At 32.7% G+C, this 23,725-nt stretch overlaps 2 protein-coding genes and 3 long non-coding RNA genes across 13 annotated transcripts in view; 3 read left to right on the top strand and 2 right to left on the bottom strand.

Moving 5' to 3' along the window:
* The first annotated feature begins 689 nt into the window (after positions 1–689).
* LOC114255674 lies at positions 690–3,106 on the top strand. 2 transcript variants are annotated; one of them, XR_003626869.2, is made up of 5 exons: positions 690–704; positions 796–1,011; positions 1,348–1,769; positions 1,970–2,079; positions 2,356–3,106. It is a non-coding gene; the product is annotated as an uncharacterized LOC114255674 (long non-coding RNA). The 2 variants fall into 2 exon arrangements; XR_004964226.1 differs by having other exon boundaries at positions 796–1,769.
* A 122-nt stretch (positions 3,107–3,228) lies between these two features.
* LOC114255675 lies at positions 3,229–4,498 on the bottom strand. Its single transcript, XR_003626870.2, has 2 exons — positions 4,039–4,498; positions 3,229–3,536 (listed from the first exon to the last, which is right to left on the bottom strand). It is a non-coding gene; the product is annotated as an uncharacterized LOC114255675 (long non-coding RNA).
* An 820-nt stretch (positions 4,499–5,318) lies between these two features.
* On the top strand, positions 5,319–7,105 carry LOC118646770 (protein ALP1-like). The gene is made up of 3 exons (XM_036290409.1): positions 5,319–5,976; positions 6,057–6,294; positions 6,376–7,105. The coding sequence occupies exons 1-3, from the start codon at positions 5,612–5,614 to the stop codon at positions 7,081–7,083; spliced, it is 1,311 nt and encodes a 436-aa protein (XP_036146302.1). The 5' UTR covers positions 5,319–5,611; the 3' UTR covers positions 7,084–7,105.
* Positions 7,106–7,316: 211 nt separating this feature from the next.
* LOC118646489 overlaps positions 7,317–23,725 on the bottom strand; it is a 69,702-nt gene continuing 53,293 nt past the window's right edge. The window contains exons 1-10 of one of the 8 annotated variants that reach the window (XM_036289625.1): positions 11,571–11,652; positions 10,851–11,313; positions 10,599–10,745; positions 10,074–10,276; positions 9,769–9,904; positions 9,628–9,702; positions 8,769–8,960; positions 8,370–8,541; positions 8,028–8,170; positions 7,318–7,663 (exon numbers count right to left, since the gene is read on the bottom strand). In XM_036289625.1, coding sequence (XP_036145518.1) covers positions 7,419–7,663; positions 8,028–8,170; positions 8,370–8,541; positions 8,769–8,960; positions 9,628–9,702; positions 9,769–9,904; positions 10,074–10,082 — 972 coding nt within the window. In that variant the 5' untranslated portion in view covers positions 10,083–10,276; positions 10,599–10,745; positions 10,851–11,313; positions 11,571–11,652 and the 3' untranslated portion in view covers positions 7,318–7,418. Of the gene's footprint in view, positions 7,664–8,027; positions 8,171–8,369; positions 8,542–8,768; positions 8,961–9,627; positions 9,703–9,768; positions 9,905–9,992; positions 10,053–10,073; positions 10,374–10,598; positions 10,746–10,850; positions 11,653–23,725 lie in introns of those variants that run through there. The other 7 variants (XM_036289552.1, XM_036289514.1, XM_036289698.1 and 4 more) reach the window with 7 other exon arrangements.
* Positions 16,131–19,886, top strand: LOC118646748. Its single transcript, XR_004964198.1, has 2 exons — positions 16,131–18,936; positions 19,200–19,886. It is a non-coding gene; the product is annotated as an uncharacterized LOC118646748 (long non-coding RNA).

Here is a 23,725-nt window from a genome sequence, read left to right as displayed (position 1 = left end):
TACTTCCCTAGACATAGGGATTTCGGCTACTTTAAACTAAGAATATCTGGCAACCCTGCTTGCTTCACACGTTCTCCACAACAAAATTGTTACCTGTTATTCACGTAAGTTGATAATTAATTTGTACAGCTTGACAAATTTATAATTTTAACAGTTGACTGAATTAAGTCGAAACATTTGTAGAACTATTATTTTAAAATTATATTAGAATGATACTATTATTGAAATATTATGAAATATTATAATAAACTACTTTCATGCTAACAGTTAAGATATTAATAATATCAGCCTGCAATCAAATATTACTTTTAATTATATTAGAATGATTTTAAAATTAGATTTTAAAATTATATTAGAATGTATAATATACTACTTTCAAGTTAACAGTTTAAATGTCAGTTTGCAATCAAAATATATTTTATTAGGATAAGTATAATGTGAAAAATTTATTTAAATTTTATTTAATTATTTTTATAATTAAGTAATGTATTATTTACAGAATGTCGTGCAAAGATAATAAGCCTATTCCAAGTAAAAACAGACATTATACATTGATGGAGAGAAAAGTATTTTTACAAATACTTGAAAAATATAAAAATATAATAGAAATAAAGAAAAGTGATGCTACAACATTGAAAGACAAGGATATTGCATGGAATGAGATATGTGAACAATATAACGAGTCAGCACTAATCTGTCAAGAGGTATGAGAACTATAATTTAGAATATAATACTATAAAATGTAATTAATCCATATGCTTAAAAATATTGTTTTACATAAAATTTTGGTTATAGAGAACAGTGCAACAATTAAAAAAATTATGGACTAATTTGAAGCAAACTCAAAGGGAAGTTTTAACTAAAAAAAAGCAATCACGCGACTAGCAACTAGTGGAAGACCAGAAGATATAGAGGCAAGTGTGGACCCCGATATTCTTAATATTGCACCGCATCTTATGGAAAATGCACCAGTGCTGTTCTCATCAAACATGACAGAAACTGAAATTAAAGGTAAGTCTGAAATTAATTATGTTGAACCAAAGTAAGTTAAGCATACCTTTGAACTAAAGTATCTTAAAATGTGACGTAATAGAACACTTTTATAAATAGTTTCGTTTTTAGCGACAAAAAATCTGTAAGAATCTTGTCTGGTTCGTGATCTAAAAAAAGAAATTAAATTTGTCTGACAGTGATATTTATTAAGTCTTAATTATATTTATTTTAGTTATATTTATTGATATTATTTTTATTCTACATATAGATTATATTTATTAATTATATCTATTGAATCTTTTCTGATATTAATGTGTTTTAATCTTATTTATTAACTTTATGTATGCATTTTAGAAAAACGCGAGTTGGTATTTAACATATCTGCAAATGAAAATGTAGATATTGTTGCGAACGTGAGCTTCGCGAGCGTGAGCTTTGCGCGCGTTGTGAGCGCAAGCTTAACGCGAAAAATCAATATATCGATTGCTTCAGTCAGCTGAGTCTATCGGCCCCGGCGTTGCTTAATTATGTATAAACAAATGGTTTTGTTTAGAACTTCCTGAGACGTCAACTCGTGCGGACGTGCTTGGAATAGTTGTAATCGTGTTCGCAGCTTTTAATAAAGTTTCTCGTTTGCCAAAAGCGTGTTTTTATTCCGCCGCGCTCGCGAGCGGAAGAGTGTGTGTTGGTGGAAATGCGAGAGTGCTTCGGGAAGCGCAACAATATGTTAAACTGTTTGGCAAATGATGACAACGATATAATTGTTGATTTACAAGGTATTTATTATATAAGTTATATTTTTAAATGCTATTGTATTTTAATATTTTTTAAGTATGATACGTATGAAATATAATAATAAAATATAATAATTAATTATATCACTTTTGAACTTTTGGCAATATAAATCTATTGAGCCTTTTCTATTGAGATTTTCTGTTTTATTTTTATGTTATTAACTTTTATTTATGCATTTCAGATAAACACAAGTTTGCAGATATAATATCTACTAATGAAAATTTAAAAAGAGTAGTGCAAACGAGCATTTGATTAATGATGAGAGCGATATAAAAATTGCTGATTTACAAGGTATATATTACATAAGAAATTTAAAAGTAAATCTAAAACTCGTTTGGTACAATAGCAATAAAGATAAAGAAAGGTCAATTAATGAGCAAAATTGGAAAGAATAAAAGAGAATAAAAAACTATTATTCTTTCCAACCTATTGTTTGCTTGTTGATTGACCTCTCTTTACCTTTATTGTTATATAGCATTAATTATATGATTAAATTTTATATTATTTTATATTAATATTTCTTTGACGTACAAAATATAAAGCAAAATTACTTTTTTTGTTTTACAGATACACCAACTTTGAAAACATCAGAAACAGTCTACTCCAGATTTACAACGAAAAAAGAGGAAATGCATAAAGCAAGACTTATCGGATACAGAAGAAAACTTAAGAATTCAACGTATTAAACTAGTGATGGAGCAAGAGCAGCATTTAGCGATTGCCAAGTTAAGACATAAAGAAAATATGGTCAAAATTAAAGAAAATCATTTAAAACAATTAAATGAAATTGAAATACATCATAAAAACGATATAAATAAATTAGAAACAGAAATTAATCAAACTAAACTGATAATTTTAGAAAAACAATATTTAAACAAAGAAAATATTAATTTAAGATTGTAAGATATGATAAGAGATGCATGTCGATAAAATTCAGCAAGAATTATACATGTTGGATACATGGATATATTTTTTTACATTTTTATGGTGTATTTCAATTTTATTCAATTGTTTTAAATGATGTAATAAAATATATATGTTGGCATAAATAAAAGCAAAACTAAGTTTTGTGTGATGTTATCGTGCAATGTTTTATTTCATAAAAAAATTGATTTTAAACAATATAACATAATACTTTAAATATATATAAACTATGTTTCTAATGATATTCTATAATTAATGTTAACTTCAATGATGTTTCTATTATTTATGTCCCAATAAATACGTTTTATAAGTAACAATTTGTCGCAAAATTAACACATTATTTTTATGAAATATGTAGCAAGTATTGAAACAAATAAAAGAAATGTAATATGAATTTTTTCTTACTTTTAAATATACTTAATAAATCTAAAAATACCTTAAAATTAAATACATTTTATATATAAATACACCTAACTAAAAAAATAATTACATACAAGAACAAATGGTAAATAAAAATTTTTTTTCATATTTTCTATCTAAAAAGTCGTTCAATTAATGCATTTCGTATGACAAAACCATCTCCAGGTTGCCAGTGAGGCTAAGGCACTGGAACTTCGTCATTTATATTTTCTTCTTCTTCATCTTCTTCCAAATTATCATTAAAAATCAATGTTAGATTATGCAAAACAGCACATGCTACAACAATTGTTGTGGAAGTTAACAACTTTGTACTCAGGCCTCTCGATAAGCACGGAAATCTGCGTTTCCAAACGCCGAAAGTTCTCTCGACAATTCCTCTTGTCCTCGTATGAATTATGTTGTAACTGCAAAAAAATACGTAAATACATAAATTCTTTGTGTGGGAGTGCGTGAATTGTGCGTGCATGGGTGCGTGCGTGCGTGCGTGCGTGCGTGTGCGTGTGTGAGCGTTCGCGCATGCACGCGCGCGCGCTTGCGTGTGCGGCATTAATAAATAATATTTTCTTATTTAATGTTATCTTTAATCATGTAGCAACATTTAATTATAGATACTTTTCATTTAGTAACACAAGTCAACACAAGTATCATTTTATCTTTGGTACTCATGGAAAATAAAAAAAGATAGAACGATGCTTGTGTCGATTTGTGTCACTAAATAGGGAAAGCACCCTATAATTATATACAAAAGAAGAAATGCAAAATAACAAAAGTGTCATGTTATATATGTATACATATATGTATTACATTCTTTTTACTTCTATTTTTATTTATTTTGTAATGCTTGATCATTAAATTATTTAGTACAATAAAAAATTATTACTGTTATAATTACAGAATTATACAAACCTCGTTCACCCAGCATCACCAATGAGCATTCCATTTAATTTATTTTCTCTGTGCCGCATATATATGCGTGAGTTTTGTAATATTCGGCTATCATGCTCACTTCCTGGCTATTCTGGGACAATATCTAATATTTCGTCGTGGTCCAACAACTATTAAAAAAAAAATAATTATAATGAAAAAAGATTTTAATAAAAAAAATCTTTACATGTAAGGAAGCATTCATATTAAAAGCAGAAGAACAAAATAAAGAAAAGCAGAAGGAAAAGCTACAAAAAAAAAGAATATCATCTATCTCTCTCTAGTTTTTGCTTCTACGCTCTATCCGCTTTTCCGCATTCTACTTTTTCACTCCTAATTTAAATACTACCTAAAACGTAGTCTACAACAGTGCTTGAGCCTAGTTGCCCTTTTCGAGCCGATTCCCGAACGCGCCGCCTCTTATGCCCCCACTACCGCGCGCGGCCTTGACGGCCGAGCCGCCGATCTCGCCCGTACGCTTTGTCTCAGGAGCAGCTCTGTATAAGAAATAGTGCCCTGCACAAAATTCATTAAAATTACTTTAAGTAAATAATTTTGTTTTTATAAATAAAAAAGTACTAACTTTTTTATTACTAATTTATTTTATGTAGTATAACAATATGTAAAAACATAATATGTAAATTAGAATTTTGACAATAGTTTTCCACATCACCCGTGAGATACTATTATTGATGCGTTTTTTTTTAAGTGGTTTCCCCAGTAGGCCTAATTCACTAAAAGATGAAATATAATATACAGCTTGGCAGGAAAACAAAATTTTATATATTGTAAGATATATAAAAACGACAGGAAAATTAGAAGAATGCCAAGCTATATATTATATTTCATCTTTTAGTGGATTAGGCCTACTGAGAAAATCACTTAAAAAAAAGCATCAATAATAATACCTCACGGGTGATGTAAAAATTAAACTATTGTCTAAATTCTAATTTATATATTATGTTTTTACATATTGTTATACTACATATAAAATAAATTAGAAATAAAAAAATTAGTACTTTTTTGTTTATAAAAACAAAAATTATTTACTTAGAGTAATTTTAATGAATTTTGTGGTGCAGGGCACCATTTCTTATACAGAGCTGCTCCTGAGACAAAGCGTACGGGCGAGATCGGCGGCTCGGCCGTCAAGGCCGCGCGCGGTAGTGGGGGCATAGGAGGCGGCGCGTTCGGGAATCGGCTCGAAAAGGGCAACTAGGCTCAAGCACTGGTCTACAATGAAGATTTAAACTTCAAGCCATAAGAAATTGACCAGTCACAGTCGATTTTTATAAGAATACTCAATTGTGATTAGTCAATTTCTTAAATCTTACGTCTTAAGATCCCATTGTAGACGCCGCCCTAATCTTCGACGCTTCGAAGCATTTGTAGCGGCAACTCGATCGCAGCCTATAAAGGTGCCTTTTCATGCTGACGCTTGACGCTCATTTTCAGCGGCAAGAAGGTCATGTGACCACAATTGACGCCAGCGTCAATCGAAATCCCATGAAAAGGAGAACAGCGTGAAGATTTCGGCGTCGTGAGTGATATAAAAATGTCTTTTATTAATAAATATCAAGTTTGGTTACAGGAATGTAATCAAAAATTGTTAAAAAGGGAACAAATAAAAAGGAAAGCACTAATAGCACTTCTTATCAATGAAGTACAAAAAAAGAAAAAAAGAAATTATTCAAAAAAACGTTATTGGGTCGAACCAATATTTCAAGAACGTAAATTACATGGATTTTATCATGCAATATTTCCTGTAATTACATTAGAAGACAGTAGATTTCGAAATTATTTTCGTATGAGTGTAACTCAATATGAAGAATTATTGTGCATAATTGCACCTTCTCTAACTAAACAAACTGTAATTAGGGAACCAATACCACCTGCAGAACGGCTATCTATGACATTAAGGTTCTTTATAAATTTATTTTCTAGTATATTTATTTTTTTATAGTAAATGTATAGTATAAGTCATGTAATATTTTATACAGATTTTTGGCGTCTGGTGACTCGATGACTTCAATATCTTACCAATACCTTGTTGGACTAACAACTGTCAGTAATATTATCGAAGAAACATGCAGTGCTATATGGAATTGTTTGGTAAAAGAAGTACTTCCATCCTGTTTAAAAGAAGAAGATTGGTTAGATATTGCAAATGAATTTGAACATAAATGGAATTTTAACCATTGTATTGGGGCAATCGATGGTAAACATGTTCTTATTCAGGTATACATACACACATATATACATATATATACCCTATAATGTTTTTGTTTACAGAAAATAAATAACATAAATCTTTTTCAGTGTCCAAATAATGCAGGTTCTTCTTATTTTAATTATAAGCACACTCACAGTATTGTTTTACTTGGAATTTGTAATGCCAATTATTGTTTTACATTTGTCGATATTGGTGCTTATGGTCGACGTAGTGATGGAGGTATCTTTAAAGATTCTCTTATAGGTCAAAAATTCCATAATATGGAAATGAATTTACCACAACCACGACCTTTAACATCAAATGGAGAATCATTGCCTTATGTCCTTGTTGGTGATGAAGCTTTTCAACTGACAAATTATTTACTTCGGCCTTACCCTGGGAAAAACTTAAATGAAGAACGAACAATTTATAATTATCGTCTTAGTCGGGCAAGAAGGACAATAGAAAATACTTTTGGTATTATAGTAAGTCGTTGGAGAATTTTAAAACGACCTATTATTTGCACTGTCGAAAAATCAATGAAGATTATACAAGCAATTGTGTGTCTTCACAATTGGATACGGAAACAGGATACTGATGAAAATCAATATGTAACTCCAACGATAATTGATAGAGAAGATTCTGATGGTTTTATTCCTGGTTCTTGGAGAGAAGAAATAAATAATAGTGCTTTGGAAAACATAACGAGAACTGGCAGTAATAATTGTTCTCGTCACGCTATGGAAATTCGCGAACAATTTTGTGAATATTTTAATAACGAAGGAGCTCTAACATGGCAATATAATATGTGCTAAGTACTATATTAAATATATGAAATAAAATAAAATTGAAGTTTTGTAATCAACAAAAATTTTTTATTTGTATTATAAAGTCTTTTTAATTACATATAATATTTAATATATATGTGTATACTTATATAACGTGTACATATATAATGTATGCTTATAAATTCCAAAATAAAATAATTGTAATAAAAACAAAAATATTTTTCCTAATATTGTCTACATTTAAAAAATAAAACAATGTCACATATGCCTAATAAATTTTAAAATAAAATAATTATAATAAAAAACAAAAACAAAAATATTTTTATCTTACTTTGCACGTTTAAAAAAGTTATATATATTTTTTACGCATTTTTACTTATTAATGCTCTATATGTAATGTCAAATATCTCTTGCATTAAATCTAATTGTACTCGAGGCGACATTCGTCTTAAACGATGTCCTACAGTAGACAAAAAAGAATCTATTTCATCCGGCATAGGGGGTGAAGGTAAAAGAAAATCATTAGGTTGGCAAATAGCATCGGCAATTCTTTCGATTGCATTTGTAGTTTCCTCTTTTCTCGGTTTTTTTCTTCTTTCGGTTGAGTCTAAAAGTTATTAATTTTTTTATTACAATATTATAAAGAGCATAGTAAATAAGGTACAGATTAAAATTATGTCACGTATATTTATAGTAAAAGTTCTATTAATCATACAATACAAACATTACGTATCAATGATTATTTTTGTACACAGATGAAAATATTTAGAGATAAATCTAGAGATTACATAATCAGAACCATGTAGACTAAAGAAATGTCTAAACTAAAAATGTTCAAATAAACCTTATAAATGTATAAATAATGACTGTATAAAAAAATAAACATTGATATCTATTGTTTATTGTATATTTTATGAAATTTCTAAAATAAATATGCATAATATAATTTATCTGTATCTTATTATTTGTACCTTCATTGGTGTCCTTATGTTTTAATAACAGTGTATAAAAACCTTTTCCAATACCTGTTTGAATACTTTCTAATTCTTCTTCGTCATCATTTGCACTTGATGGATTATGTATCCTTTCATTAATTCCAATGTTAGACATAGTCCTAGACATTTATAAATTTCTAAATTTATCTACACATATATATAATTAATTGTGTATATTAATTATTAATATATTAATTGTGTTATTTATTATTTATACATTTATATACACGTGTGTGTGTGTGTGTGTGTGTGTGTGTGTGTGTGTGTGTGTGTGTGTGTGTGTGTGTGCGCGCGCGCGCGTTAAAACACAAAACTTACGTTTTATACAAGCAGGAATCACGAAGGTATTGCATGGATGCATAATGAGACCACTTTTTCGTTATGTCTTGTCGAGCAGATCCACTTGCCTGATGTTCCGAGTGAATAATTTTTCTATATGTGTCGTGAAGTGATTTAAATCTGATTTTTAATTCTTCTGTACTAAATTTTCCTGTAATAAAAATTTTACTTATTAAGACTATTTTCTAGTCTGTACTTTTAGGAAGTCTTGTATAGGAAACGTTCCAAATGCGCACAGTGTAAAACGGACATCACCAATCCGATGAGTACTTTAATTAAAGTTAGTTACCTTAATTAAATTTATAAAATTTGATTGGTGGTGTCCGTTTTCCACTCTGCGCATCTGGGACTTATTCCTTCTATATAACTTATTCTTACCGTTAAAAATTTGAGCAATTTCCTCCCAACATTGCTTTTTTAGTTTTCCGTTTCGCTCTCTTAATGATAATGAATAGTTCCATAGTGAAGGTCTGTTTTGTACCTCGAGTATCAACGTTTCTTCGTCGTCAAAATTAAATTTTGATGTTCTTTTACTTGTTTTAGTTTTATTTAATGTAGTTGACGTACGTACTGAAATAATTATTTTCATATTAAAATATTTAAATAATTGAAGTAAACTATAATACAGCTATCTCTTATTACAACCGGTTTTATTCTTCTCTAATGAAGGCTGCTTTTCTTTAGGAGATACAAATCGACACAGGTTGACCCACTCAAACACAGTTTGTCACAATTAAATAAAACATGATATACAAATAAGTGTGTATATATTATGATACCTAATATATTTTACAAGCGTTATCGCAAAATTCTTAATCGATATGTTTTCAAATTTTGTAAGTGTTTTAATACAGTTTATAAATTTTAATGTAAAATATAAATTGTTATTATGAATACCGAATACATAATGCTTAATATTGTAACTTTCTATTACATGAACACTTCAAAAATTGTAATATACATATATGGATATGTAAAGATTTTATCGACATACTGGAATTAAATACATTTCTTTGATCAAAACACACTTTGACTTTTCTCGAAGGTGTGCCGACTGAGTTTGTATCAAATTCTAAATGAAAAGTGACAATAAGTGTCAACTTGTGTCAAAAGTGTTGATTGTGTTCCGTAAAAGGAAAATACCCAAAGTAAACACAGATGTTCACAAAATATTTAGTATTTTAATGATACTTTTGGTTGCTTAGGTTTAACTTGCTATTAATTAGTTTTAATTTACCTTGTTGAAATGGTTCTGCTACTATTTTCTCCTGATTATTAATTTCACTGCGTCTAATAATTGTAGTCCCATCATCTACAACATGTTGGTATATTAAAATATGAATTTCTTAAAATATAATAAAAAATCAACTTACGTTACCTAATACTGGATAAAAATATAAAGTATTTTCATCAATCATGTAATTATTGTATCCTTCCAAGCAGGAATGACTTTTAAAGTTTTCGACTTCACATATTTCCTCGCATATTCCGCAAGTGTGTACAATTCTAAAGTCCTTAAAAAATATATAAAATTGTAAAACTTGTATTTGAAAAACTTTTAATACTACAACTTAACCTAAAAATCTCTTCTAATAAACTTACTACATTTTACATTATTGATATTATTTTTATTGTAGTAATTAAAATATTTTTTTTATAAACTAATAAAAATATTTTACTTACATCTTCCATGTTTATTTGTTTGAAATACACCAAAACCTTTCTATCGCGCGATTATTGCACATGTATTATACTGGCTCAACGCTGCTTGCGCTGTTTCGACGCTTGAAGTTGGAAATATCCAACTTCTCTTTCTTGACGCAAGCGTCAAGTGACGTCACGCGACGACGCTCAACGCTGGCTTTCAGCGTCCCATGAATTTGCACCTTAAAAGGTTTCATAAAAATAGAGTCCCTATATATATACAGAGAGTCGTGCCATCTCGATTATTGTCTTGATTGGTCTCGACAAAACATGGCGTCACTAATAGAAGAAACGAAAATAAAACAGTGAAAAAGTACGTAATGAGAAAATAAGATCATGAGAATAAAAGAGTATAAGAATACAAGAATGTGAAAGCATCTGCGCGAAAGTATGAAAAAGCAAGAGAGCATATGAAAGTATGAAAGGACGAAATCGCAAGAATGCGTGAATAACAACATAAGCAAGAGATAAAAAGCATAACAAAATTTAAAATATAATACTCACATTTGTGACTTTTATTTTATTAAAATTATATTTTTCCTTTCCTTCTTTCCTTCTTTTTTCTTCCCAATTAAATTAAATTTTTTAAAATATATTTTGAATTAATTTAATTTTCTTCATAACATAAACGTAAGATAAATCTTATTACATCTATTACGAAAATTTACATATGTATTTATTTTATATATTAAGTAATAACGAGCCGTTTCTCCGCCACCATTAAGGCATATAGATACGAGGCCGTTACCCTCCTACCTCGTGTAGTCCCCTCCGATTATCTCGTCTCCCCGCACATCTCCGCTCCTCTTGTCATCAAACGGGGGCTATAAAAGCCCTCCGCTGGTGATAAGAGAGCAGATCTCCTCGGTCTAGCGAACTGAGCCGACCGATCCTCTTAGCGAATTGAGCTAAGCCTCCAGAGCACGCACTGAGTGCCGAACTTAACCTCACACCCGGTTCTCCTTGTCAGCGCGCACTGAGCGCTTCCTCGCGCCACATAGTGAGTGGCAGACCACCGCCCCGCTCGTTATCCGGATCCCGGTACGCGCACTGAGCTACCGATCCTGACCGCACACGGGGACCCCGTAGTGAGGGGGAAACCGCCGACGCGGAGGATCATCCACGCGGGATGATTCTCGCCGACAACAACAGCTGATCGTCGACTGTGATTGGTCAATTTCTTAAATCTTACGTTTTAAGATCCCATTGTAGACGCCGCCTAACCAATCAAAAGAATAAATTTTATAAATTAATCAATTAAAGAATGCTTCAAAGTATTCGTAGCGGCAAGTCGACCGCACCCTAAAACGACATCTATTTTCACAAATATTTTAACCTCGAGTTTTTTTTAAGCAGTCTATTGTGACGTCCCATCATCCCAACCCCTCCCCTTTTTATTTTTTCTTCCTATTTCTATATTTTTACTTATATTTATCCTCTATTAACCCCATGGCTTTCCCTGATACTTATGCATACCCGTAGAACAAAGATTAAAGTCCATTTGAATTGTGAGATAAAGTACAGACTACTAGGGTAGTATTAAACTGACTCAGCATAACAACCTGGGCAGACCTAAGACCCCAGATACTTATTCTTGAATCATACTCGGGGAGCCATCTAGCGTACTAGAAGTAAACTAACAAGCAATTCAGTCCTATATTACTGACACCTTTTCAATTTTACTACTCATGCTTATCTTAAAATTCTGAATGACTGCTTTCCGCAATTATGATGGTTATATCAAGATTAATATTGTTTATAGGAAAATTAAAATTATAAATATTTAATCTCACTTAAAATTTTTGTAAACTCGATACCTTCTGAACTAAAATTCCTAAAATTATAGAAACACCATAAACAGAACCAGTACGTCTCGCAGTATCCAAATATACAAATTTTATTTTAATCTTGAAATTCAAAATTTAAACTTCGAGATTTTCGAAAATTCAAAATAGCCATTAGAAGCGCTCTTGAAAACAGAATTTTTGGGGGCAACCTAGAATCCGACACTTTAAACCATTTCCGAGTTATAAGCGATCTAAAATTGGGAAACTACCCCCCCCCCCCAAATGTAAATATGAGCCTTCCTGATGGTACTGGTACTGTTCCGCCCTCCCTCCAATACCTGATTCACGAAATATAATCATTTAAGGGTTTTACTCGAGAATACATAAGCAAAATACTAATTAACGAATGAAAAAATTGTTATTAAATAAATTAATTTTACTAATCCTACCAAATTAAAATAACTACTTCAAGGTTTATTATACCAAACTTTCGTAAACCTAACTATTAATTATCCAATTGTTTATTGCTAATAAACAATTAAAACTTATAAAAACTAAAGGCACAACTAGTAAAATTAATGACAAAATTACTGCGCTAACCCTGTGCAAATAAGAATTATGTTTTATTAATTAAAAATTACATTTTATTAATTAACTAATTATTCCATTAAGCTTTAAAAGGTATTGCACCAGCTTTAAACAATATATATAAGTCATTGTTATAATCAATCTAACTATGAAACATTAAAACCTTATAAAACTTTATATCTTTCTGACATAAGTAAAAGGTCTCACAAAAATTAATCTTGATTAGCTCTATGGTCTATGAATACAATTATCATAGATATAATTAATTAAATAACAATCACTTTTATTATATTATCCTGCGAATCTTATATTAATACCGAAACTCTACTATAAGTTAAGAACAATTTAGAGGCTTCTGCAAAATATTCGACAAGGCATAAAATTGTTAAGGCGCGTATAATTGTGAATATTAATTAAGAATAATTTTAATTGGCCAAAACATTATAATTAATAATATCGGCACATATTGCCGATAAAATCTACTTATAAATCGGCATCACTCTTGAAGCCTGAGAAATAGTAACTATTTGAGAAATCATTCGCGCCAATTTGAAACATGGTCAATCCCAAAATCATATTGAAACAAAAGTTTTCCATTAATAAGACTTGAGAGAATTAAATAATATTTTCTATTAAAAGGCTTCCAAGAATAAGATGCTGCACCGCGACAGGTGATGCAATTGATGATACTTACTTTAACATTGAAAAAATCTGACATAGAGACTGTTTAGACTATCTGATAACTTTGATATCGATATGCCGCCGATTTCACCCTACTCATCTATGCATCGGAACTAGGGCAACCGATGCGAACGCGGGGGCGGGTAATTAAGATGTATTATAATATAAAAGACGGTATCTTGTCCCAGCGCGCGACACTCCAGTATCGCTACAGTAATATTTCTATAACAGTCTTAAGTAATCACGATACTCTGAAAAGAATCTTGGTGATAGTTCGAAATTCCACAAAAGAGCGAAGTCTCAGCGATCTGTCGGAATTCGGAAGGAAGGAAAAAGGGGAAATAAGATTTTAGATTGTGGCCCTTGCGGACCCGGAGTCATCCGTAAGTACCAGCAGTCTCATTTAAATAAAAAGGCATTATTATCGTGACTTTATATTGTCTTGCGAACTTATTGCTTGAACCTCATATGTGATTGTATATATATATATGTGTGTAGAACTTATATCTCAGTGATCGAGCAAGTTATCCGCGCGAATCAGGAAATAATCTTAAATTTTGTAAAGCTTAGAATCTTTCAATTAAAAGATAGTAATTAATCATGCCTAACTTGAATTTAACAACGAAACTATTAAGATATGATTAATTACACACCGTCTAGAATATTCAAATTTTGATAAAATATTTTGAATATTTTAGAAATGCATTGAATATTTTAGTGGCCTATAAATTGTGAATTATTGTTTGCTTTGTTTTATTATACTAACTTTATTGGGAAGACGAACAATGATGAGGAATTAATTATTACTTGTGCGCGATATTTCGTAAAATTATTAATTATCTTGTTAATACCAAATTTCTTGGTGAATTATTAAATTGGAAAACTAATCATTTCAGTAATATTAAATATTGTTAAAATTTATGATATTAAACATTTTCTGTTCCGGAAATTATTGTAAATAATTATGTTAAACATTTTTATGAAATTATTACTTGTCTCATTAATCTATTATATTAAATATTTTGAGAATCTAATTGTTCTAATAATATTGAATATTTTCCCTAAATTATTACATTAAATATTTTGCTGAGTCATTACTCGTCTTATTAATATCAAATATTAAATATTTTCGTGCTTTGGTAGCTTTGACCCTATCTCGAACTTATTGTACTAAATTATTTTAATTATTCTTGCGAACCTATTGTTTCCTTAGCATTGAATTTATCCAAAATTATTATACCAAATATATTGCTAAAATTATTATTTGCTTAAACAATATTTCCCTGCGAATTACTGCTATGATAATTATCTTAAATTTATTATAATTTTATTGTATTGAATAATTATTATAAATTGTTTAACCTTATGGATTTGTTACACTGCATGTTATCTCGAATTTAACATACTGAATACTGCGGTGTGGATCTTTATATCGAATATCTTCGCAAACTCACCATTCTTAATTCGTACTCTCGTCGACACCTGTCGTTTTATTATACTATACCACAACGAACACTATATTAAATTACCACCTCAAATATTGTAGTGAACTTATTATGCTGAATAAGTTTTGAAATATATTATCAAATATGAGAACGAGATGTCTTATTGAATACCATCACGAATAATCATTTTGAATAATTTTGTGAACCTTTTATACTATGTTAAATTAAACGTTGCTCTGATTCTATTTCGTTGAATTATTATTACCGAATATCCCTGTATATCATCATTTAGAATATCATTCCGAATTTAACATATTAATGGTATCACCTTTAATCATTACTTTACCCAGAGACAGAACATATTTGGAATTATTCAACATCATTTCAGCATCCCTGCCATTATTCAACCTGAGTCCCTCTTAGTCCCTAATAAATTTGTATTACTTGAATTTCTCTGCAAGCTCGTTTGAACGCTCTTTATCATCCGATGTAACTAAATATATCCAATAGCCATACTATTTGTCCTAAAGATTTCGCAACTGTGGTAGTAACGGAAAACAGGCCAACGTCGAGAGTGCGAGACAAAAAGCCTTGTGTCCGAGGTCTATGCAGGTTCTCAGGTTTGCATGTGCTGAGAGACCCCGGTAGAAACGCATCCGCCTATAACTGAATAGTTGCTTGCGGCAAGCGTAGATCGGCATAGACAAAGTTGTGAATTCTTACTTCTGCTAATAGTATGGGCTTACGCGAATAATAAAACTATTAAGAGCAAGCAATAAAAGTCCTTCCGTCTCCTTTCCCTATAAAACATTAAATCATTCAATTTTATCTCTCCTTAGGACAGCAAGTTCATCCATCGTACTAACTCTTGTCAAGATAGGATAAGGTTTCGACTACTCTCATTCGAATTCAAGTACCACTCACGAAGTTTTTCATTTCCTCATTCATGTAGATGACGCCACCAGCTGACAACACGCGGAGGAGGCGTTACTTCTGCCGCTACGAGCAGTACGTAGGGGCGCGCTCGCGCATTTTACGTTTGATCCGCTCCATCGACTTAGATATTCCTCATTTATTCAATTTGACTCACCTAGCCCCCCAGATTCAAATCGCGCTAAATACAAGTACAAGAGCCTGCTTTGGGTTAACCCCTGCGGATGTAAATGAACATCAGGCCACTAACCCTCAGCCCACCCCCCAGACATCGGACGCCAGCACCTCGACGGACAACCTCCCCTTCATAGACTACACCCCCCTTGAATCCCTTTCACCCCTAACGCAAAACGATTTCGATGATCTATTAGGCTCCTTCGCAAACCCCGACCCTACCACAGAATAACAATATAGGCATCACACATATGTACCCCCACCCCCTTCTTATTATAATTTGTTCCCCCTTTTTTTTGTAGTAAACAATAAAGAGAAGTAGCAATATAAAACAAGAGTAATTATCATAAAAGTCATTTTATTCGCCTACGCACTAACCCTCCTATACCGATCCTAGCTCTCGAGGTATTGCCGGCCCAGCAGGTAGCCTCAAAAGCATAGAGAGCGCCACTATTTTCAGCGACTTAGGTACGCCGGAAGTAGGAAGGTCCGTCTTCCGGGACGTGACATTATATAAAAATATATTAAAAGCGTATATAGCAATAAACGTGATATGTATATGTGACCTAATACTCTGTATTCTGTTCGGGATACGATTTAGAAGAGTTTCACGTTTTGATGTCATCGATGAAATAATCCTCACTTTTTGCTGTTTTATACTTTTGAAAGTTACGCCATTTCTACGTAAGTTTTGCATGTATTGTTTATATTATTACATATTGTTTATATGATAATCTATTATATGATCATCTATTTAAACTTAAATCATTTCTTAAATCCCGAATCGAAATATAGACGTCGCACTCTTCTCGAGAGTTACGGAGAATAAACGGAGGGTCACGTAATAACCATTTGCGTATGTTGCCAAACCTCCGTTATCCAGTTACATGGCAGTTTATATCCATTTAACGTCTTCGGAGCAGAGATGAGCGAATTTGTAATTGACTATTACCAAATTGCAAATGCTCAAAACAATGAATAATTAAATGTGATTTAATTACACATTACTTTGAACATTTGTAATTAAACACCATTGAATTACTAATTTGTTTGAACATTTGTAATGGATGTTCAAAGTAATTAAATTACACTATTGTAATGTAATTACATTTGTGTAATTTATTTACATTGGTATAATTTAATTACATTTGTGTAATTTAATTACGTCTGTGTAATTTAATTACATTTTAATTTTTATTCGAATTGAGTTAACATAAGTTCATAACTTATGAAAAATATCTTATGCATGGGAGAAAGCTTTTTTTTCAGACTCGTATGATTGCCGCCCAAGTAGAAGGCAAACTTCACGCTCGTCTAAAAAATGTCGCTTTCTCCGCTAGATACACAATATATTATTTTTGCAGTATGTACACTCTCACGTTCTCTTTGTCGTTAACTCAATTCGAATAAAAATTAAAATGTAATTAAATTGCACAGATGTAATTAAATTACACAAATGTAATTAAATTACACAAACGTAATTAAATCATGCAAATGTAATTAAATCACACAAATGTAATTACGTTACAATAGTGTAATTTAATTACTTTGGACATCCATTACAAATGCTCAAAATAATGAGTAATTAAATGGAACTAAATTACAAATGCTGAAAATAATGAATAATTAAATGGATTTCAATTACAAATTATAAAAGTAATATGTAATTGAATGTGTAATTTGGAGACAAAAGTATTTGCTGCCACCCATCTGATTGTGAAATTGTTAGTGTTTATACTAAATAAACGCATTCTGTCAACTCGACTTTGCTCCGTCTATCTATTAATTCTCTGTGCATTCGTCTATTCCTCCAGCGGATTTGCGAATTCGCGCAACGAGCATTCCGCGCTCATTACTGAGCGGTTCCGGCATCTCGCGCCATTGATCGCATTCGCTAACAATCTCGCGCGAACAACAGCAAAAAAAAGGTAAATGTTTAATTTAACCCTCTTAGCTCGGATTTCACCCAGATAGCCAAGCGTTAAAGCAAGTCATAACTCTGCTTTAACAACTATTTGCTGCTTTAACAGCATAAATATGCAAATACGATTAACCAGTATTCAGATTAGAAGAGCTGCTTTTTCTACTTTCTAAACGCAGCCAATGAGTCTAGGCTCGTCAAAATCCGAGCTGAGGGGGTTAAACGAAACATTTACCTTTTTATTTATTTATATTATATTGATTTATTTGTTAGATTGTGTTTATTAATATTTCTTATAATGTAGGAAACTTTGTTAATTTTGTACACGTGTGGTGTGTGTGAGACCATTTGTGTTAAAGATGAGTTTTTACATCATCCCTGTTTAGAAGGATATAATGCAGTTCATGTGATGAAAATTTATATTTTTATCCCCAAACCGGTGAGTATTAGTGACATTTTTTAAATGACATATTTTGTAAGTAGTATTAGTGGATACTGTAATGTGCAGATGAGGGACAAATTATCCGCACGAGTTTGGTGGATGGTGCAGAGGCGGTCGTGATGGAGACCACCGAAAATGAAAATGCCACTATTAATTGGCGAAACAGCTCATTGAAAAAATTCAGAAACGTCCAGCGCTATGGAATTTTAAGCTTCCTCTTAGTCAACGGGGCATGCAAATAAAGAAAAAGCTGTGGGAGGAAATATTTATATCGATGAACGGTAACATTTTATAATCATAACTTAAGTGGAATAAAATTAATAACTGGAATTGAAAACTGGGATAAAATTAACTAATGTGTCATTGAATATGTTTTTGTCTTTTTCAGGTACAATGGACAGTGTGACCATGAAAAAAAAATGGAAATCATTGTGCGATACATTTAGAATCCACAAAAATAAGTAGCACCAACCGAGTGGCTCAGCCACGAAAAAGTAATTGGATGCATTTTGAACGGATGCAGTTTCTCTATGATATGCAGCTTGAAAACGAGTACGTGTACACAAATTAATCCAGTGATACATTTATATTTATCGCATACAAATTTATTCCAAAACTGTATGTTATAGAACGGTAACCAACATCACAGCGTTTGAAGAATCCAATAACGACATAATAATGATAACAGCATTGGTGATGATGCCAGCAATGGTCGTGTATCACGTATGTTAAATAGTCCGAAGAACCAGGAACCGTTATAATTCTACTGACAGTTCCGCCTCTTGATCCTAAACAGTCACTGAACAATTCTTACGAACTATCCCTGTTGTTCCAACCGTACCGCTGTCAATCCGGCGCCCCCCGCTAAAGAGTTAAGTCCAACAACCGAAATTATTAAACGCTATCGGCAAAATTGGGATAACCAGAATATTTGTGCTCAATTACCATAGGTTCCGCCAGCAAGCGTTCAATCGCCTGCCAGCGAAATAAGTCAATTACCATAGATTCCGCCAGCAAGCGTTCAATCGCCTGCCAGCAATATAAGTCACGAGCACAAATATCTGACACCCCCAATTTGCCCGAATGTTTAATCCAGCGTTCAGCCGCTAGATGAAGCATTTTCTTTTACTATAGATAAACAAGAAACGTCACCGCGCCGGAAAGAGGGAGAGAGAAAGGATACTTAGAGCCCAACAAAGAGCTCTAGAGCGGGCTTTCAAAGACATCGAGAGCTTCGTGGGTTACCCGCTGCAACATACCCCTCTTCCTCCTCTTGTCACTACCATAGACGCTCCGCCAGGAAGAGCTATCTTCTCCATCGATCTTTTCCAAGAGGACACCGTCCCTCTAGAGACCTATAAGCAATTAACAACCAACTCCCCTGAAATCATTACGCTCAGTGATTCCGAGGGCGATTTTTCACAGTTAGAACCATTAGACCTCACAGTAAATTACGATAGCGCTACAATTTCACAAATTATCATATTTCCTCCGCCCGAAATTTAAGGGAACCTCGTTGACACTTGTAACAATAATTAATACCATACATTATTTTATTAATAGATACGTACGCGTATGTGGTATCTGTTTATGTATTATTATAGAACATTTACAGTGTTTTCCTGTGTTTATGTAAATTTTACATAAGTATATATCCTTTTGTAATAACGAAATATATGAAGTATTTGTGCCCTAATAACAACGTAATTCTCTCAGTTAAAATTTTGTAGTATTACAAATTGCTTTGTTACATATTAAGGTTGTAAGAAATCATAACATACTCTCATAATAAAATCATGATATTCTTTTTATAGAAACATACAAGATGATTCATATGCCTATCCGTACCCACAATAATCATTAATACCGTAATATACATTCATAATATATATATATACAACCAGACTTCTTGTACGTAATCATAACTATATCAAAATTACATTAACTAAACCCCACAAGATTTTCCATCGGCAACAAGCTCTCGTTATACCCGGGTAGAGCCCGTGTAAGCGGGCTGCCCTAAACTCAAAAGGAGAGCACTCGCGTCGGTCAGATGGCCAAGGCGTCGCGACGCACACTTAAAAAAAAAATATCCCTAGACCCAGACGTTACAATAGATACCGCCAGCAAGTATTTGCCAGCAAAATAAACGCAGTTTAGATTCCGCCAGCAGCATTCAATCGCTTGCCAGCGAAATAAGCCAAGTTTACAATACGAGCACAAGTATACTCGGCGGCCCTAATTTACCGAAATAAAATGCTTAGCTAAGCGTCCAGTCGCTTGATAAAGCATTTTCGTTTTCACTGTAGATAACAAAAAGACGTCACCGTGCCGGAAAAAGAAAGCGGGAAAGAATCTTAAAGAAACAACAGCAAGCTCTAGCGGGCTTTCAACGATATTGAAACGGGAGACCGCTGAAACGCTCTTCTTCCCTCTCTCCAGTCATTTACCTAGACGCTCCACCGAGTAGAGCCCTCTCTTTATGATTTATCGCAAGAAGACACCGTTCCGCTAGAACAGTACCCCGAATTACAAAACCAACCACCAGAAATCGTCACTATCGACGATTCCGATGACGATTCCCCAATTGTACCCGCCACTAATCAATTAGAGCCATTAGACCCTACAATAGATTACAATAGCGCTACAATTTCACAAATAATCATATTTCCTCCGCCCGAACTTTAAGGGAACCCCGTCAATTTTACCTGTTCCACATTCGCAGTTTTACTGTACTTATACTATATAACGACTCATCTGTACTTACAATGATAATTAATATCATACATTATTTTAGTAAGAGATAAGTATAAGATATACAGGGTGAGCCATTTTAATTAACGCACGCAATTATTTCGGAAACAAAGCATTTTAGAGAAAAATGTTTCAGACAAGTTTTATGGTTTCGAGGGGGTCATAAAATGGTATCATTGGTTTGACACTGAAAAGTCATTTGAAGGTTACATGAAGGTCACTTTAATTTTTTAAAATTGCAATTCCTATTTTTTATTCCATTTTCTTGTAGCTTACCTCGAGAACTTTCCGAAACACTATAGATAAATATTTTTTCGTGAAGCACTTTTCGAGTTATAAAGCTCCAAAGTTGCAATATTTTGATAAAAATACAAAATACCTCGTAAAATATTCACTTTCTGATAGCCTTATCTTACATTATTCGACCAATCAAGCAAGACCCAAGCATGGTCCAGTCAATCAGGGCAAGATCCGAGCATGATCCAGCCAGTCAAGGCAAGACCCGAGCATGATCCAGCCAGTCAAGGCAAGACCCGAGCATGATCCAACCAGTCAAGGCAAGATCCGAGCAGTTTTTTAGCATCTATCGCAGAAACTGTTCAAAGTTGCCCCCGTTGACTTGAACACATAATCTAATTCTCTTTGTGAAATGGTCGACCGTTTTAAGTAAGATGGCTTTTGGTATCGCTCTACAAGCAATTCAAATCCGTTCGATCATGTCTTTTCTTGTCGTCGGTTTTGTACACGACATTTTTTAAGTATCCCTACAAGTAAAAATCAGGAGAAGTCAAATCTGGAATACAACTAATAAAACAATGATACGTACGCCAAATTCAAATTGCCACAAGATGGCGGTATCTGGCATCAATTTTTCATTGGTTATGCGCAAGAGTACATCTTATGGGCCATCACACACGAAATGGCATAACCTGTGTCACGTCCCAGGAGACAGATCTTCCTATTTCCGGCGTACATAAGTCGCTGAAAATAGTGGTGCTCTCTATGCTTTTGAGGCTATCTGCTGGGCCGGCATACCTCGGGATGTCGAGAGCAAGGATCGGTATTGGAGGGTTAGTACGCATGCAAATAAAAACTTTGTTCGTCGTAGGTTTCTGTTCCATTTAGGGATGGGCGATTTTGAAAAAAATCGATACAAAGAAAATTGATTAAAATAAAAAGAATCGATAGCAAGTAATCGATTATTGTAAAATAAAATCGAAAAATCGATATATCGACTTTATTATTTCTCAATATTAAAGTCCAAATTTATAGTCGTTTCTCAAATTATCTCTCAAATTCAATTAAATTTGATAATTATAGAGAGAGTAGTAGCTTGACGATAAGTTGTTAAGGTTAAAATTTTCAAACAAATTAATTTTGTAATAAATTTGTTTAAAAAAGAATGTAGACTTACCTTTGTTTTCATACATTTTCATATGTCTATCATTAACAATTTCAATGTTTTTAATACATAATGTTAATGCCATAGGTGCAAAAATCTACACAAGTAGCAAAGAGAAGTTTATCCGTTGTTGACCGTTCCGTTCATAGAGCGTACGAAAGAACGTCCGCGATTGGTCAGATTTTTGATACGCTCCATGAGACTGCACCCTAAGTCACGTTGAATGAGTTCCAGATGTATGTACACAATGTAAAACGGACATCACCAATCAAATTATATAAATTTATCTCAACTTTAACTAAAGCAGTAATCTGATTGGTGGTGTCCATTTTACACTATATGCATCTGGGACGTTCCCGTCATGTTTATGCTCAGGCTGTTTTAAATTTAAGGTTGTAGATGGCGCAGCTGACTTTCATAATTTATTCACGATATTCACAAAAAATAATCGAATATCAAAACATCGGCAGTTAATAACACAGGCACACAAAAAAAAGTGGTTGGTCCGGCGGACTAGACTAGTCAATCCTTATGTATTTCGACCCGCTGAATCCGAATCTAAGGTCAGAATTGCAAAGTTAGCTCGCATTTTCAAACCACAAAAAAATTCTTTTTTAATTACACAGGCACACAAAAAAAAAGTGGTTGGTCCGGCGGACTAGACTAGTCAATCCTTATGTATTTCGATCCGCTGAATCCGAATCTAAGATCAGAATTGCAAAATTAGCTCGCATTTTCTAACCTCAAAAAAAATTTTTTTTTAAATATTGGTCCGGTGGGCCAGACTAGTCAATTCTTATGTATTTTGACCTGCTGAATCCGAATCCAAGGTCAGAATTGCAAAGTTAGCTCGCATTTCCTAACCTAAAAAAATTTTTTTTTGAGATTAGAAAAAAATGAGCTAATTCAGCAATTCTGACCTTGGATTTGGATTCAGCGGGTCAAAATACATAAGGATAGACTAGTCTGGTCCGCCGGACCAACATTTAAAAAAAAAATTTTTTTTTAGGTTAGGAAAAAATGAGCCAATTCAGCAATTCTGACCTTGGATTTGGATTCAGCGGGTCAAAATACATAAGAATAAACTAGTCTGGTTTGCCGGACCAACATTAAAAAAAAATTTTTTTTTTTTAGGTTAAGAAATGCGAGCTAACTTTGCAATTCTGACCTTGGATTTGGATTCAACGGGTCAAAATACATAAGGATTGACTAGTCTGGCCCACCGGACCAATATTTAAAAAAAAAATTTTTTTGAGGTTAGAAAATGCGAGCTAACTTTGCAATTCTGACCTTAGATTCGGATTCAGCGGGTCAAAATACATAAGGATTGACTAGTCTAGTCCGCCGGACCAACCACTTTTTTTTTGTGTGCCTGTGTAATCGATTAATCGACAAAAAATATCGGACGTTTCGATTAATCGGCCAACATCGCCCATCCCTAGTTCTATTTATTGTTTTTTTGAAAAACTATTTTTATGATGAACTATTCTCGAGTTAAAAATTT

Source organism: Monomorium pharaonis, chromosome 1 (genome assembly GCF_013373865.1).
Source record: "Monomorium pharaonis isolate MP-MQ-018 chromosome 1, ASM1337386v2, whole genome shotgun sequence".
Taxonomy (NCBI): Eukaryota; Metazoa; Arthropoda; class Insecta; order Hymenoptera; family Formicidae; genus Monomorium; species Monomorium pharaonis.
Note: the sequence above shows the minus strand (reverse complement) of the source record. Positions and strands in the feature narration are given on the sequence as shown.

Bases quoted from the DNA above. Each gene is read 5' to 3' on its own strand.
- LOC118646770 (XM_036290409.1), top strand. From the start codon at position 5,612: ATGTCTTTTATTAATAAATATCAAGTTTGGTTACAGGAATGTAATCAA. The intron at 5,977-6,056 runs GTTCTTTATAAA...TATTTTATACAG, and splicing joins CGGCTATCTATGACATTAAG to ATTTTTGGCGTCTGGTGACT. The intron at 6,295-6,375 runs GTATACATACAC...AATCTTTTTCAG, and splicing joins GTAAACATGTTCTTATTCAG to TGTCCAAATAATGCAGGTTC.